This window comes from Lepisosteus oculatus, chromosome 3 (genome assembly GCF_040954835.1).
Source record: "Lepisosteus oculatus isolate fLepOcu1 chromosome 3, fLepOcu1.hap2, whole genome shotgun sequence".
In the NCBI taxonomy this organism is placed as follows: domain Eukaryota; kingdom Metazoa; phylum Chordata; class Actinopteri; order Semionotiformes; family Lepisosteidae; genus Lepisosteus; species Lepisosteus oculatus.
The window spans coordinates 51394401-51410038 of record NC_090698.1 but is presented as its reverse complement, the minus strand read 5'-3'; the positions used below and the strand labels follow the sequence as shown (position 1 = coordinate 51410038).

Genomic DNA, 15638 nt, shown 5'->3' with positions numbered 1-15638 from the left:
AAACAAACACATGCAAATTCGCAACATGGCCAGTTTTCCCAGAAGCCCATTAACCTAATTAACGAGTTAACCCATTTAACCAGTAAGTCTCTGGCCTGTTGGAGGAAATCAGCGTACCTGAAGAAACCCAGATGAACAGGGGGAGAACATACAAACTCCATGCAGATAGCACCTTAAGATCCAGGTGCTATCTGCTAGTAACCTGCTATCACAGGTGCTAGGTGAATCCAAGGCCATAGAGCTGTGAGGCAGCATTGCTAACCACTACAGCACCACACCGTCCTATATGATTCATTTAAGCAATTTTTTTCTTTTGCTTTTTAAGAGGAATACTTTTAATTTAAATCTTAATGCTGTTTGTTTAATTTTATTTCAACTTTTTCGGACAAAGTTATAGTCCTTCAGGGCAGATGTGATTGCAGGAGTTCTCGGTCTTGCAAGCAGCAGCACCTGAAGAGTTGGAAGAAGCTATTAAACTTGTCCAGTTAAGCAAGTAATGATCCAGTTCCACCCTACAGCTCCCTGCTCTAATTCCTCAGATTGTTTCTTGGGTAAAGCGTCATCAAGCTGGTCTTTTAAATCACAAACTTTGAAAGGATACGAAATATCTGCTCCTGGTGGTGTAAAGATTTGTTCAAATGATCTCAAAATTACTTGAGCAAATCACCTAGAATTGATCACTTTGAAATTGTTCAAAGTGATTAAATATTGATTTATGACCTATAGGATCTGCTGCATGGGGCTCTACAGAAATAGGATTGGAGATAACTGAACAATTTAAAGTGTTCATTGTGAGTATTCCAATTGTTATTAAAATATTCAAATATTCAGGTAGAAAGGTGGGACAAAGCTTCACCAGTTTAATGAAGGGTAAACTTTTGATAGGCAAGACTGCGCAAGCTACAAGTAGAATGTTCTTGTGACTCCAGTGCTACAATACATAACTAGTTAACTGAAAGGGTCAAAGCTAAGTTTGACATTCTTGGTTTGACAGCAATGCCTCATGTCTAAAAGTATTTTTACATTTATCTGGAATGACTGAGACTTTAATATGTATCCTGTGGGTGATGTGTTTTGATAAGACTGGATTGTCATGATATTGCAGTGTTCCCATCTTCTAATTGGACTCTAGCTATTCCAAGTAAAATATTAAATATTTTAGCAAGGTCAACCAGATATCAATACACTTTCAGTAAAAAAAAATATAGAATTGGACTCACAAATGAAAGATTCCTAAATTGTTTTAGTTTAATTGTAGTGTTCTGTAGTTTTTTAATCCAAGATGCAAGTAAACCACTTATTTTTCATCACATTTTTCTTTAATGGGTGTAACTGTCTTTCTGTGCATTTGTGCTGCAATCCTGCAGCCTTAGGTATCCTCTGGCTTTAGTGCTGCTAAAAGTTACCCATGGTGCAGTGTGTGGTTTCCAAGGATTTGCTCAGAATCAACAAACATGGCCAGCGTAGCAACGAACACCGATATTAAGGGGTAAGCTAAGGCGCACTCATTTTGTACAATTTAGCTTTTTAGAATTTCTGAATAAGTAATTTTTTGGTTAAAATAGTTATCTCAATTAATATTTGACAGAAATGAATGGTCAGTTAATTAACACCATCATTAATATTAAATATCTTTTTTTAATGAAGAGAAACCCTGAAGGAATGCAACTACCTTTAAGATGTACTTTTTCCTGCATTATGAATACATTTAATAAGTTATATTATAAATATTTGTTAAGAATATAGCTATTGTAGTAAAGTATATTTTTAAAGATGCACTCTATACAGGCCTATCTCTGCTTTGACAGGTTAGTCCACTTGCACCTCCCTATCTTTACACCTAAACATCCCATGATACCAAAGCACTATGTAATGCAATGGAAGAAAGATATGAAAAACCGAGAACTCATACTAAAGGTAGGGGGCAAAGAGATTTTTAAACAAATTTCCACTTCAGTCTGCTGTAAGTTTTAGATTCAGATTTCCTTGTGATTCTACACAGTTTGAATAGAAGAGCCCATCTCCCACAATTAATGTATAAATGTGACCACAGTTAATGAATCTTGTGGAACAGAATGTTCTTTGTATCACATCCATGGACTTCTTTAAATGATTAGATGTTTAAACCCTTTTTCTACTTTTTCTTTCAATATACAGTACCTGCCTTCTTTTTGGTTTTGGCAGAATGCTGCACTGGCTAAGATTCCCCATGGACCACATGAGGACAGCCTGTACTGGGAGCACCAGGAGAGACTGTGTCATGGGCAGGAGAGGACAGGCAACCTAGACACCACTACCTACAGTTTTTCTCAAAGTAACAGGAAAATCCCAATAACGTCCCATTACTCTAAATATAAGAGCTCATTTATCACTGGGAGAGGCGTGTGGGAAAAGGCACAGCTTTGAATTTAATAGGAATTTGAAATCCATTATTTTCAATAAAAATGCCTTGAAGTATCCATTTTTATTTCATTAATACATTAATGTATTGTCCTGAATGCTATGGAGCACCTGCTCCAGTCCAGTAGGCTATCATGTACCTTTTATTTTTATATCACGACACTTCATGCTCCTTCTCATTAGGCAACAGTACAGTTTTCTGCACTCTGCATCAAAGGACACCATACAACAGTCAGACTTCATTTGCATTTTATTTTGAGTACCACAGATATTACAAATAATCTTTTCATTATATTTGTTTCACATTAGCAGAGAGCAAAATATACACCTCTTAAATTACAATTATTTCTTCATGACATAGCTTTTGTAATCAGAAAATAATTCCATAATGAGGTCCTTGTCATCAAAAGAGTAGGGGTTAATAAATCCTGCTTCAAAAGTAGTCATGGAAACAACTATGTAACTAGTTTCATAATTGTTCCTTTATACTAGAGGATTTAGAGAGCATTTTCAAGTTTTACATGTATTACAAAAAAAAAATCCAGTCTGTGAAAATATTGATCCTCTTAATATAGCCATATCAAAAATCCCATATTCTAAACAAGATAGCTTTTTACATTTTCACAGAAATAGGGTGAAAAGTTTCATTCCAAAGCCATATAATTTGTGTTAATATGAATTAAACTGTGCTTACCAAAGCCCTACTCAGCTTTTAGAGCTATAAAAAGGAGGACAATGGCAAAAATGTAAATGATTCAAAAATGTGTGAATGTGTCTCCTCACAGAGCAGCATCCATACTGAACAACTTCAGTAGGTAGCTTTGTGACACTGCTCTGACCCACACTACGTGATCTTTAAGAGTGTATACCCCTGAAATGTCATTTACACAATGCAGCTCAGAGCTCATATCCTGATGGCTCTTAGGAGCTAAGCTGCCCTGCATTGTGTATTCCTTCTGATTAACCATCATGACTAAAGCTAATTTTACTTAAGGCGTTTGATGACTACAAAGGAATGTCTAGTGTAGAATTTAATTTTCAAGATGGGAAAAATACAGAAGGCAGTACCACAACCACTGAAACCCAATTCATATAATGAACAGCACCCAATAGAAAGAAATGCTTATTGTGCTTAACTGCACCATTTCCATTCCTTCTATGAATGAAATTGTCCCTGTAGGTTGCTGGGTGCTTATACCGGGTATCCCTAGTTGCTGGTACAATCTCAATGCGATTTATAGATTACTGGGCAGGTAACCTAGTGCCTTGGAAAACAAAATCCTGGTAGCTATAGAATTTCTGTAGCAAGTTCTAGGTCCTGGGAGAAATGTGACTGGGAACTTGCAATTTAAGCCAAGAATGGGCATAATCCAGATGTGCCTTACTGTCTACAATCTTAATACTGCCCTCTGTTGGAGAAGTACATCTACTTAAAGATAAGTTTCCCTCTCCCAATACTATTGTGGAACCCTTTAGTTCCATCAGGCCCATGGGGAAAGCGAATGACCCCAGGAGGAAGGGATTCCCCGTTTAAGACCCTCTTTAACACTAGAGGGCTCTGCCTTGGGCTGCCCTCCAGAGAAGAGGCCCTTGCTGCTGCCAGCTTGCGCCTCTGCACCCAGGGGCTTCCAGGGTTGCTGCTACTGTCAGAAGAGTAATCCAGGTACCGCCTACACAGCTCCGGACTGGTTTCCGGGCTCTTCCACACCTCGGAGGCCAAGAGCGGAGACACGCGGTGCACTGCCGGGGCCGGCTGGAGGATCCTGGGACTGGAACGGGGGCTGCTCCACGGGCTGCTTCTGGGATTTGACCTTGGGGACATTCCCAGGAGGAGGTTACTGTAAGGGCTGAGGACCTGGCTTTGATAAAGCTGCTGTGTGGGCATGGGAGATAAGGGAGTGCACTCGGACTCAGAAGAGCTATAGGCAGAGGAGTCTTCACCTCCATTCTGCAGCTGTTCCATTCTCCTGCCAAGTGCAGTCGTGCCTTTTGCAATGGCCCTGTCTTCTATAGCACTAGCTTCAGCTGAAGCCTTTTTCCTGGACCCCTTCCCTACAAGGAGCACCTTCATAGTGCTGTGGGCACCAGAGAGCTCATGGTAGGCTCTTCCTGCTGCCTCCAGATCCTCATACTCCACCAGAACACACTCTTTGGATCCAAGCTCAGGGTACTTGTATGCATACTTTCTGATCTCTGTAGGAAGGTCCTTCCCAGGTCGAATGATTCGGAGTGTGCTAATGGTACCAAAAGCCCCAAGTATCACAACAGCTGATTCAATGCTGTTTGTCTTGAGGGTACTGGGATTGTCAACGGTGGCAGCATCTGGTAGGTTCCATACCAGCAAGACTCTGCTTGGCACCTGGGTTAGGAGGGATTCTGGCACCGGAACCTTCCGACGGACTTTATTTCCTTCCTCATTGACCTCCAGATTTGCCGAGTGGCGCAAAGCAAAGGCTGTAACCCTCCAGTCCTTTGTGAAGTGCTTCATCTTAAAAAGAAAGAGGTTCAGGCTGGCTCTATCCTCCAAAACAGCATGAGGAGGAAGCATTTTATCAGGCAAAAGTGCTCCACAGCAATTTTGTACTATAAAGGACTGTTCATTTTGCAAATGTTTGAAGCCAAATCCAGTTACCTGTCATGTGTTTACTCTGGGCTTCAGTAAAACGTTCTAACATGGCTTCATTGCACTCCCTGGCAAAATTATACTTTGGAAAAAATGATCAAATCAAATTTTACATTTGAAAAAGATTATAAAAATTCAGAACACAAAAATAGCAGGAATGATTTAAAAGAAAAGGTCAGACAATCTACAATAACAAGCCACAATTTAAGAGAAAATAAGCAAAATAACTCCCCCCCCCCCAATTTGCAGTTATATTCCAGACATTTGTAACTAAACGTGTGCTTATGTAAAGCTCATGGGGCTTCAGATGTGTAATACATTCCCATTGTGCATATAAGCATTGAATGGAAAATGCTGGACACTGAAACTACAAACATTAAGATCTGTTGATTGTAAAATGCAAAAACTTCAAAATATTTCAGATACTTAAAAATGGAGTTATAATGGAATGGAAAATTTAAAAAATGAAATGCAGTGATGAAACTAAAATGTACATTAATATCAATACAACTGCTCTAACCACCACAGGCTTCTATTAAGTTTCTTAATAGTATCTTAGTCCTTCTAAACTCAATTCTCCATGTAAATGTGTTTTCTTTTTTGTTTACATGATCTAGCTTTTCTATCATCTGTGGTGGAACAATTTCCTTCTTACCTTTTTAAAAGAAGTCAGTAGTTTTATATTAACATAACCCATCTTGTTTCTCTTTACATGTTTCAAAAGGAAAGCATCCTTGACCAGGTTTTCATCAGACAGGTAATACTCTATCTGAGAGACCATCTTTTGGATGAGATCAGAGTCTGGAGGGGTCCACTCATCAAGTTCAGCATCATCCTCATTGTCATTCTCAAAGGCATTGTCAGAAAATCTGGGGAGATCAGGGCACAGACATTACAGTTGTAAAAGCAAAAACTATAGACATTAATGCTGGAGGTTTGCTTTTCAGACCTACAACCTGATCTGTGCATTCCCTAAATTTACATTACCCATTCACTTCTCCCGAGAAACTACAGCTACATTATCTAGACATAAAACGAGTGTGAAAAAATCGTTTTAAGAACGTCAGTGTAGGCTTAAAAAGTCTTGAACTCAGTTTTAAGGTGCAGTTCATTCGAGTACAAGTGTGACCTTCTACACGTGTATAATGCAGACGGATAAATTGATATACATAACCACAAAGCTGGAACAGCTGTCTTAAATTAATTCATTTAAGTGGAACATTTCTACTTCAATTGGATAAGTGTTCGGTAAACCCAGACGATGAGCCGTTTAAAAATTTTGCAGTACTTATCATACAATCTCGTTTCAGATTGCTAAAAACCGAACATGAGCTCGTAATTACAACCACAGCAAATGCTCAAAATACATAATCGTTTCATTTAAGAATAGGGTTATGCGCTCCAGATGCAGTAAACTGCAATTATATCACCCATTGGTTCAAACAGGTTTTAATTGTTACAGGATTGGTAAATTACATCATTTTGTCAACAGATACTTAATGGTATTTTAGCTACTTTTTAAACCGTATAGTACTAAAGACGTGAATACACTGGGATAGGATATCGACTTACAGTATGTCCATTATAAACCTAAAAGGAGCTGCGTGCTTATTAGTACCAATATACAGATATAATCGTCTCCTCTTGTACTGAAGACGTAACTCATCACACCATGGACTCCAGAAAGCAATACAAACGATTACGGCACAGTTAGAATAAATGAACTTGGGTTAGATATACCGTATGCATATTCTACAAATACAAATGCTATGCTTTCTTGTCCAAATTACGATATAGGCTATTTATTCTTCACAAAAGTGTACCCGTGCCTTTAAATATGATCGTGCTGCTGCTTCAAGACACAAAAAAAACAAATATTTCACAACACATGCCAGATAAAACACGTTCTTACAGACATGAATAAAACACTTTTGCCTTACCCTTCGTCGAAGAAAAAGTTTGTTGTGGGTCTGTTTCGCAAGCTGGATTCTCTATCAGTATCTGCGCTATATGCCGTTTCCTGGAACCTGTTCCATTTCGCGTTTACATTGTCGTTTATAATCAGAGGGACAGATTTGCTCATTTTTCCTATCAGGTTCTCCATATCATAGTACAACGGTGGCTGTGTCAGACTCAGAGGGTCTAGCGGGGAAACCTGACAACAAAACCGATCCATATCTCCCCCCCAGCTCACTTTTCCAAACTACCAATCTCTTTGCCTGCTATCACAGTTCACGCAGAAGAAACTCAACAGCTAAATTTAAAGACTCTGAGGGAGACTCATTGGGTTAATGAGCGAAGAGGCAGGGTTTTGAAGTCTAAATACATAGGTGATTGATTTATTAGTACGTTTGTTTGAGTGACGTTTTCAAATATGGTAATTCATTTCGTCACCCTGTTGTGTTTTACCTTATGCATGCAGAACATGTATTTCTTTTAAATAAACATTCTATGTCACTATTCTTTGGATAGTAAATTGGTTACATTTAATACAATAATATACCGTTTCGTTTTAGGAAATTATACCGTTAAGTGATCACTAAATGAGTTTGCACTTTGTCGATTATATGGAAAATAATGACCTAAACCTATAGCCTGAAATGAACGAAAACGCTTCCGTGACAGGTTCGTGGTCTCCACAATTGTTTCAAGGAAACGTTAAATGGGGGTTGACCTATTACGATGTACTATACATTTGGTAATTCTGAATACGTTTCCTTGGTGTTATTGGTGTTTAGTTCAGTTTTCTTATTCAATGAAGGGTCACGGTGGACCTGGAGCCTATTACGGAAAACAACGGGCACAAGGAAGGGTACATACTGGATGGGACTCCAGTTCTTCACAGGGCAGACAGACACAAATACGTTCAAACCAGGGCCAATTTTTCCATGAGCCAATTATCCTACCAGTGTGTATTTTGACTCTGGGTGGAAACCGGCGCTCCCAGGAAACCCACACGAACTAGGAGAGAACGTACAAACTCCGCGCAGACAGCACCCCAGTTCAAGGACTGAACCCAGAACTGCGAAGCAGCGATGCAAAACAATCAATTAAATATAATTAAATATCAATTAGAATTATTAAAATATTACTACAGTGGCCAAAATTTATTTTTGTTTGCGGGTTGCTGTTATTCTCATGTATGGCACTTTGCCTTGTCCAGTCCGATTCTGAATTCCACGTCTCCCAGTTCCTCGATTCCCACTGAGCACAGGAGAAAACCGAACGTCCCTTTCCCTGAGGAGGGTTTCTAATTGGTCCTCTGCGCGGCGCCCTCATGGACAGGAGTCCTATTGGTTTCACAACTAATCAATCAAACGCATTTCCTACAGATGACGTGATTCCCGGTGTTGTCATCAACAGTTGCGTGGTATGTGATGTTCTTGTTGTTCACTATTGATATTTTTAGAAAGTTACGAAGTCGTCAATTCAGCTCTACAATGGGGATTCTAAGACCATCGGTAATATAGCAGTCGTCCTCAGGATATTAATTAATTTAAGCAGTACAAATTTCTGCTTAGATACAGACCACGTAAGTACCACATATTAATGACATAATGTCTAAACTAGCAATGGGGTCTTCTTCATAGTTTAAATTTCCACTGAAATACAGTGGGAAAACATCGTACTGGGGTTTACTAATCGCAGCACACGTCAAAGCAGCAAGATGGTTCATACTAATCGTCTGATTGTTGTTGACCGCCATTGAGCTTATCTACTTGAAACTTTATTTTAATGTTGTTGTCTTTTTTAAGTTTACGAAGCGTTCATTTTAAAATCAACCTAATTTTAGTTAATACATTTCTATAATAGTATCATTTTCACACGTGTACATGAGAAATTACATTTACATTCTTTTCATTACAGTAGTACAGTATAGGGGTATTCTGTAATATTATGTTACATGTACATGTGAGTCTTTCGAAATCACCTTTTGAGGCATAGTTCGCCTATGTGAAACAAGTAGTTCCTGTATAACCCTCTGTATTTTTGTCAGTTTACAAATTAGATCAAGTGACCTCATAAAAACTAAACAGGCACACAAGGATGTACTTCAGCTGCTTCTGTGCTTTGTCTTCTTTATGGATGAGTTGGAGTTTAATAATCATTAGGTAAGCAGAAAGGTTTTAAGATTGCTTAACTGTTTGATTTATTTGTTTATTTGTTTTCAAGTGTGTGTATGTCTACCAGTATGTTACTTTCAGTGGGATGTTTTACACAGGCTCTCCTGATTAACATTCTATAAACATGATGTGGCTTCTGTGATGATAAAGTACTTTTTTTTACCAGTGATGTGTGCATGCAAAAATGGTATTTCAGTTCTGTCCCTGATTTATGAGTTTGACCTTTATGGGTTTTTTTTATAATCGGATCATTATGTAATTGGATATCGGGTTTGGTTACCATTGAACTGTTGTCCAGATCATTCACCCATTTTCTAATTGCTTCATCCAATACGGGGTTGTAGGGGAGCTGGAACCTATCCCAGCAAGCAGTGGGTGCAAGGCCCGGGTACACCCTGTACAGGAATCCAGTCCACCTCAGGGCTCACACAGAAAGACACAAACACACTCATACAAGGGCCAGTTTTCACCGAAGCCAATTAACCTATCAGCACAGTATGTACTGTACTATGTGTTGGGGCTGAGGGAGGAAACTAGAGTACCCAGAGGAAACCCATACGAACACACAGATAACAGATAACAGCTCGTGAATTGAACCCGGGGTCACGGCACTGCAAAGCAAGGATGCCAGCCACTGTGCTACCATGCTGCCCTTCTCCAAATCAATTCTATTTCATTTTCACTGCTGATTGGTTTAAGGAACAACTACTGTACATTATGAAACTACTGAACTTTATGAAACAGTGGTTTCTGGCTACTTGAAAGAGGCTCCATGCTGCTTTCTTGTTAAGACTGAAAACCGCGTGTATATTTCATTAACATCCTTCATTGCTGGTATGAGAAGCCTTCAGAACAGACTGGAGGAGAAAACAGTAATGCTTTGCATCACAATAAAGATCAATTTCCCCGAAACAAATGGTAAAATAAATCTTATAGAGAAAATGTGCTTAGAAATGTCTTATTTAAATAAAATATTACAAAGAAAAGGCATTTTGTTGAAATGGTATGAACAATGGAAAGCACAGTAGTTAGCATTGCTAACTCTCAGCACTAGCGCCATAGCTTCAGTTCTGGACCTGTGATGCTATCTGTGTGAAGTTTGTATGTTCTCTCCATATTTGCATGGGTTTCCTCTGGGTGCTCTGGTTTCTGCCTTGCACTCGCCGTTTGCCGGAATAGTCACCGTGATCCTGAATTGGAAGAAGCGGTTAGAAAATGGATGGATGGGTATGAATAATATCATCGAAACCACGAAAAGCCCCTAAATTAATGCCGAAATAATTTGTTTAGAAGGGAAATTTAGCATTTAGGTTTCTACAGTCAACAATGAACAAAAAAAGCCTTATTAAAAATGATTTCTTTTACTTTGTAAATTTATGGTGTAGCCGAATCTAAAATCTGTGTTTCGCATAACAAACATTTTATACTGTTTTCAGCTATACTATAGTTATGTTACAGTCCAGTGAATTATAGTTTTAGTTTTAACACTTACACATTTGTACCAGCAGGGGGAATCATTTACTTAGGGAAATGGGGTTTATTCTTATCTCTTGCTAACTTATTTTGGGGTAATATATTTAGTATATCGTATATTTTGACACCTGAAGAAGGCTCCACGGCTGAAACGTTGTGTTCTCTTTCTTCTTTTTTTCAGCATGGAATAAACCTATTACTTGTTCCTTTGCAGCCTACGCATGCTGACGCAGCTACCCACCTGAAATATTTAGTATATGGTTTGTCTTGTTTATGCCATCACTTTTTGTATAAACAAGTAATATTAAACCATCTTCTAGAGGGCTTCAGTCCTTCTGCTCTTCATTCCAGTTCTTGTTCTCAGTTATCTGAATTGGTCAACTGGACAAGGATAATATCGAATGATAGAATAAAGTAAATTATTAACTCTAAAACTTTTTATTTCTTGATAGAAGCATTCAATTTTGTCCAGTCAACTAATAATGTGATCAATTATTTTAGAGCAATTAAGCTTGGAATAAAATTGTAGGTCACTTTGTAGTCAGCTAGACTCCACTGATAGAATTTTCTAGGCTGTAAAAATAATCCTATATAATTTTATATTTTATAGATCCTGTGATGGAGCACCATTAACACAGAATGAAATGTGTAAGTATTTGCATTATGATTTGGTCAAATGAAACCTCATGAATAGTGAACATTTAAAAGAAAACCACTAAATATGAGCTGAATGCACAATTCACATATTTTAAATGTGTCTCTAATTCATTTTTTTTCAGCTAGCAGTGCACAGCCACTTCATTGTTGGGAGACAGAAGAATTTACAGTGCTGCGCACATGCTTTCTGTGCAGAGATTATCAGATGGTAAATCAATCCATATGTTCATGTCTGTGCCCAGATGTGGATGAATGAAAGGCAGAATGTGAAAAGGAAGTGTTTATAATTAGAGAATAATAAGGTCTTGTATGGTTTTCCTTCCCAGGGATGAAGCAGTAAAGGTAACACTTCATTGGATATAAAGGAAAACATTTCAGAATAAGAATCAAGCTTATTAGAATGATGCTTTATTTGCTCCTCTTGGTCTTCTTCTGATACTACTTACTATTGTTAGTATCAGAGTTCATTCCATTGAGCATAGTATTGTCTTTGATTTATTATAAGAAGTGTGTTAAAAAGTGCTTCCTTTTATAGAATTACTTGAGATCACACAATATTCTTAAAAAGACACCAAAATCAAATGGAGCTGTAGGATGTTCAAGAGATCATTGTACAGTGTGTGGATATATGAATTAATTTGACTGACTTGCTCGCCTTTGCTGTTTTGTACAGAAAACTGAAGCACAGTGTACTTTTTCTGGCTTTGTAGAAGAACTGAAGTGCAACACCTCAGGCCTCATTGAACATAGAAGGTAAGAACATTAGGAGGGTTACAAATGAAATGAGGCCATTTGGCCCATTTAGCCCAATTGGTAGTAGAGGCAAGGATCTCAATTAGTTGCAAGAGGCCAGGGTATTGACCTCTACAACATCAGTAGGTATAGTAGCTTATTCTATACTTGAATAGCCCTTAAGACAAGTATTGTTTGATATTTTTGCATATTTTCACATTAACAATCTTATGACAATTTGTATGGCTGTATTACATCATTCTTGAAATATGGCCTTTCATCTTCTTTTTGTTGTGGCTTATTAACCCAAGGAGATTATTTCAAAATCGTTCATTACAGCTTGTGTTAGAATTAATTTATGTATATCTACTGTAAATGATTAATTTTTCCAGTCTTTTCAAAATGGTTTATTATATTGTGTTGTTTTATTAAAACTACAAAATATCGTACTGTAAAATGGCCACATTTAATTTTACATCAACCATCATCATTTTTTCCCCATTGGTTTGGATCCTCAGCCAGCTGTGGACAAACCTTTTAAATTCCTTTAGTTGTGATGTTGAATTGGACAATGTCCTTCATGGCTTTCTGACACTGTTCTGCTGTAAGACTGCGCTATTTGTAAAAACATCTGCTGTACGCAGCAGAGGAGATTTTAGAGATGTAAAGGCTGTCATTAACTGCGCAATAATAACAGATTTGCTAGCTGAAAAAGTGATTTATTTGCATTTTAGTTGTCGCTCTGCCGCCGCAGAGGAGCTGAAGTTCTGGAAGTTCGAAGGTGCTATGCTGACGTTCAGCACCCTGTTTGCCGTCCTTGTGATGTTCCGCCAGCGCACACTGGACAGACGGGCTGAATATAAAGTACAACAGCAGATCCAAGGAATATAAGCAAGCTGTGGATGTTCCGGTCCTGGATGGTTCTTTCCTAATTAAATTGTTATTTGTTCGTCTCTGTGTTTCCACCCAAATGTGAATTTTTTGGTTTATGTTAAACCTACTAGATGAAGGTTTCAGACAAAAGGTAGTTCCAGCTCCCATCGTTTTTCTTATTACAGTGCTGTAAAGATATTTTTTTTTCAAATGCGATATGCTGCAGATTAATAATAGAGGTGTAAAAACTACTTATCTTTACTGTTGTATTCCTGTTTCTTAAAAGACAAAACAGAGCTGTTTTAAGTTTGTGTTTTATTGTGAAAGTCTTCAATATTAGGTTACTGAAGTGGGTGATTTAATTTTATATAGCATTCTTGCCTGGCCAGGGGTATACCATAACAAAAAATGTGGTTTATTCAATAGAGAAAGATAGTTTTCCCTGTTTAGAACTGCTAAAAGGAGACAGCTTTGTCCTGCTTAGTCTTCTTGATTGAGAAGGCTTGTTTTGCATTAGTCGATGCTTTGGAGTTATAAATAAATTCTCTTTCTCTATTGAGAAACATTTCATGATAATTTAAATTGCCTGCAGATAACATTTAGGATATGTGGTTTTGAATGAAAGCAATATTTTATCTAGCTGAATAGCTAAATTACTACCTCAGACAACATTTTCAAAAAGTGTGTTGCACAGAGTGTTTCTATGAAAAGAGAATTCTGCCTTGCACAGTCAAGAGTTAGAACAGAAACACTTTCCAGATCAAGAGATATAGTTTTAATAAGCTTGTAATTCTTAATCATAGAGTTTTTATTGAGAATCTGAAATAAAGTAAAGTTTGCGAAACAATTTTGGACTCATTTCAAATGAAAACTAGTTAATTTGGGAATACATATTACAGTATATACATATGAATAGATTTATATTAAAATAATTAGGACACAAAGTGTGAGTTAAAATATTTGTATAAAGATTTAGATAGTTCACAACATTATTTAAAGGTATAAAACCATTAGCAAAAGTTGTCACTTTAGTTATGAATTACACATGACAGCTTTTCAACAGATCAATTACTCTCTGGTGGTGAGATTATAAATATTTTAAATACTCAAAGAAGGTATGATTTAAGATATGGATTATTTCTTCTCACCACCTCCCAGAATTTCACATTTAAACTACACAATATAGACTTGTTTTAAAGTTGTGTAAAAGATATAATTGTATTTGTTAATACTGCTGAATTCCCATTCATTATCAGAGGATTCTGAGATCATGGTATGAAAATGTGACAGCTAAAGGCACAGCAGAGACATTTCATATTTCCTGAATTGTTAGTGGGATTATCAAGTGGGATTTTTTTTAAAAAGTGAGTATGAACAAAAATGTACTTTTGATTCCATGGAGCCAAAGCTAAGAGGAGACAAATGACAAATGAGGAGGCCTCCCACTCCTGTCCCTAAGTTGAGCTCATGAAAGTAGCCCTAGTATTGTTAAAAAATTATAAATATTGCAGTTCCCAAACTAGTTATCAAGTGGGCCCAATAAATCATATTTTTATTATTTAAAAAGATGATCTATTAAACTATTCAGGTGTTGTGTTGGGAGAGGTGTGGAAGGTTAAAAATGAAATGATTTTCCTCAGAATTGATTCTTATGCCATCTGGAGCAAATTCAGAATAAAGGGCTTTGAGCTGACTGGCATGAAGACACTCAGTCCCTCTGAACCCTTTAAAGCACAGTTGTAGGAAGGGTAGCTAACCTTTGCCCATTTCAAACACAATTTTTCTGTGTCACCATTTTTCCAAAGTAGCTAATAAAATTTAATAAAATTGTAAAGAGCCCTATACTTTTGTTATGTAAAGAACAAAGCTTTGGTGATAATTTTCACACTGGATAATATTCAAGTGCATTCAATTTCAATAAAAAGAATGCATATCTCAAACAGTTTTTGCTATTTATAAGGATTACATTTGTTAAATGCAACAATTTTTACAGCAGTGTTGAAAATAATTGTACATACAGTACCGTTTAGAAATGAAGCAAAAGGTTACCTAAGTTTGGGCCACTTTTTATCTCTGTTACTGGTTGATGGCTATCCTATAGAAGCAAGAAAAAATGTTAGAAAAGTCTAGCACCTATATCTCTTCTTCACATTTCTATCAAGAAAGCAAATCATTACAGTTCATAGAATTTACAGTACTTCATATCCATTGTTTGCTTTAGCAACTTTTGAACGAAGATTCCAACTTTTTGTGTGAAAAAAAACAATGAAAAAATTCTGTAAAAAATGATAGATTTAAATCTAAATTATATCCAACGATTAACAATTACCAGGGTGTTTGTTTCATAAATTAGTATAAAGTAATGCATGCCTCCAGACCTCTTCTGAAATTTATGGGAACTGATTCAAGGTATATTCCTAGGAATATTAAATATGTATAGAATGTAAATTCAGTACTATAAATATGGATGCTTAAAATATTTGGAAGAAAACTGGTTATTAAATTAAAATTTCTAAAAAACATCCTTGCATTATACATGCAACTACAGTATGGCACTACAATCAAGTCTTGTTAATTAAGGCAATCAAAAACAGAAACCACAAAACCTTATAATATTGAGCATCAAAAACTTAAAAAAGCATCGCAACAGCTCATCGTGCTGATCAACATTTGTTATCCAAAGAGGTCTATAAACTTTTGGAGGCAATAAAAGCTGTAGAGCTGCGACTCGGGCTTTGTAAAACTTTCAGATTGCG

At 37.0% G+C, this 15638-nt stretch overlaps 3 protein-coding genes across 7 annotated transcripts; 2 read left to right on the top strand and 1 right to left on the bottom strand.

Moving 5' to 3' along the window:
* The first annotated feature begins 1434 nt into the window (after positions 1-1434).
* Positions 1435-2459, top strand: LOC102696429 (sperm-associated microtubule inner protein 10). Its single transcript, XM_015366774.2, has 3 exons — positions 1435-1489; positions 1809-1917; positions 2158-2459. The coding sequence occupies exons 1-3, from the start codon at positions 1455-1457 to the stop codon at positions 2404-2406; spliced, it is 393 nt and encodes a 130-aa protein (XP_015222260.2). The 5' UTR covers positions 1435-1454; the 3' UTR covers positions 2407-2459.
* A 173-nt stretch (positions 2460-2632) lies between these two features.
* On the bottom strand, positions 2633-7334 carry LOC102696238 (la-related protein 6-like). The gene is made up of 3 exons (XM_006626932.3): positions 6964-7334; positions 5679-5892; positions 2633-4888 (listed from the first exon to the last, which is right to left on the bottom strand). Exons 1-3 carry the CDS (start codon positions 7197-7199, stop codon positions 3827-3829), a joined length of 1512 nt encoding a protein of 503 aa, XP_006626995.2. The 5' UTR covers positions 7200-7334; the 3' UTR covers positions 2633-3826.
* Positions 7335-8344: 1010 nt separating this feature from the next.
* Positions 8345-13729, top strand: LOC107079749 (protein JTB-like). 5 transcript variants are annotated; one of them, XM_015366027.2, is made up of 6 exons: positions 8345-8393; positions 9021-9135; positions 11231-11268; positions 11400-11485; positions 11951-12030; positions 12744-13729. In XM_015366027.2, exons 2-6 carry the CDS (start codon positions 9071-9073, stop codon positions 12898-12900), a joined length of 426 nt encoding a protein of 141 aa, XP_015221513.1. In that variant the 5' UTR covers positions 8345-8393; positions 9021-9070; the 3' UTR covers positions 12901-13729. The 5 variants fall into 5 exon arrangements, with proteins under 5 accessions (XP_015221513.1, XP_015221506.1, XP_015221524.1 ...); XM_015366020.2 differs by lacking the exon at positions 8345-8393 and adding an exon at positions 8400-8555; XM_015366032.2 differs by lacking the exon at positions 8345-8393 and adding an exon at positions 8402-8484.
* Positions 13730-15638: the final 1909 nt, after the last annotated feature.

Excerpts from the sequence above, each read along its gene's own strand:
- LOC102696429 (XM_015366774.2), top strand. The coding sequence starts at position 1,455 with ATGGCCAGCGTAGCAACGAACACCGATATTAAGGG. Across the intron at positions 1,490-1,808 it reads ACGAACACCGATATTAAGGG|GTTAGTCCACTTGCACCTCC; the intron begins GTAAGCTAAGGC and ends CTGCTTTGACAG. Across the intron at positions 1,918-2,157 it reads ACCGAGAACTCATACTAAAG|TACCTGCCTTCTTTTTGGTT; the intron begins GTAGGGGGCAAA and ends TTCAATATACAG.
- LOC102696238 (XM_006626932.3), bottom strand. The coding sequence starts at position 7,199 with ATGGATCGGTTTTGTTGTCAGGTTTCCCCGCTAGACCCTCTGAGTCTG. Across the intron at positions 5,893-6,963 it reads AACTTTTTCTTCGACGAAGG|ATTTTCTGACAATGCCTTTG; the intron begins GTAAGGCAAAAG and ends TGATCTCCCCAG. Across the intron at positions 4,889-5,678 it reads TACTGACTTCTTTTAAAAAG|ATGAAGCACTTCACAAAGGA; the intron begins GTAAGAAGGAAA and ends TTTCTTTTTAAG.
- LOC107079749 (XM_015366027.2), top strand. The coding sequence starts at position 9,071 with ATGTACTTCAGCTGCTTCTGTGCTTTGTCTTCTTTATGGATGAGTTGG. Across the intron at positions 9,136-11,230 it reads TGGAGTTTAATAATCATTAG|ATCCTGTGATGGAGCACCAT; the intron begins GTAAGCAGAAAG and ends TATATTTTATAG. Across the intron at positions 12,031-12,743 it reads GGCCTCATTGAACATAGAAG|TTGTCGCTCTGCCGCCGCAG; the intron begins GTAAGAACATTA and ends TTTGCATTTTAG.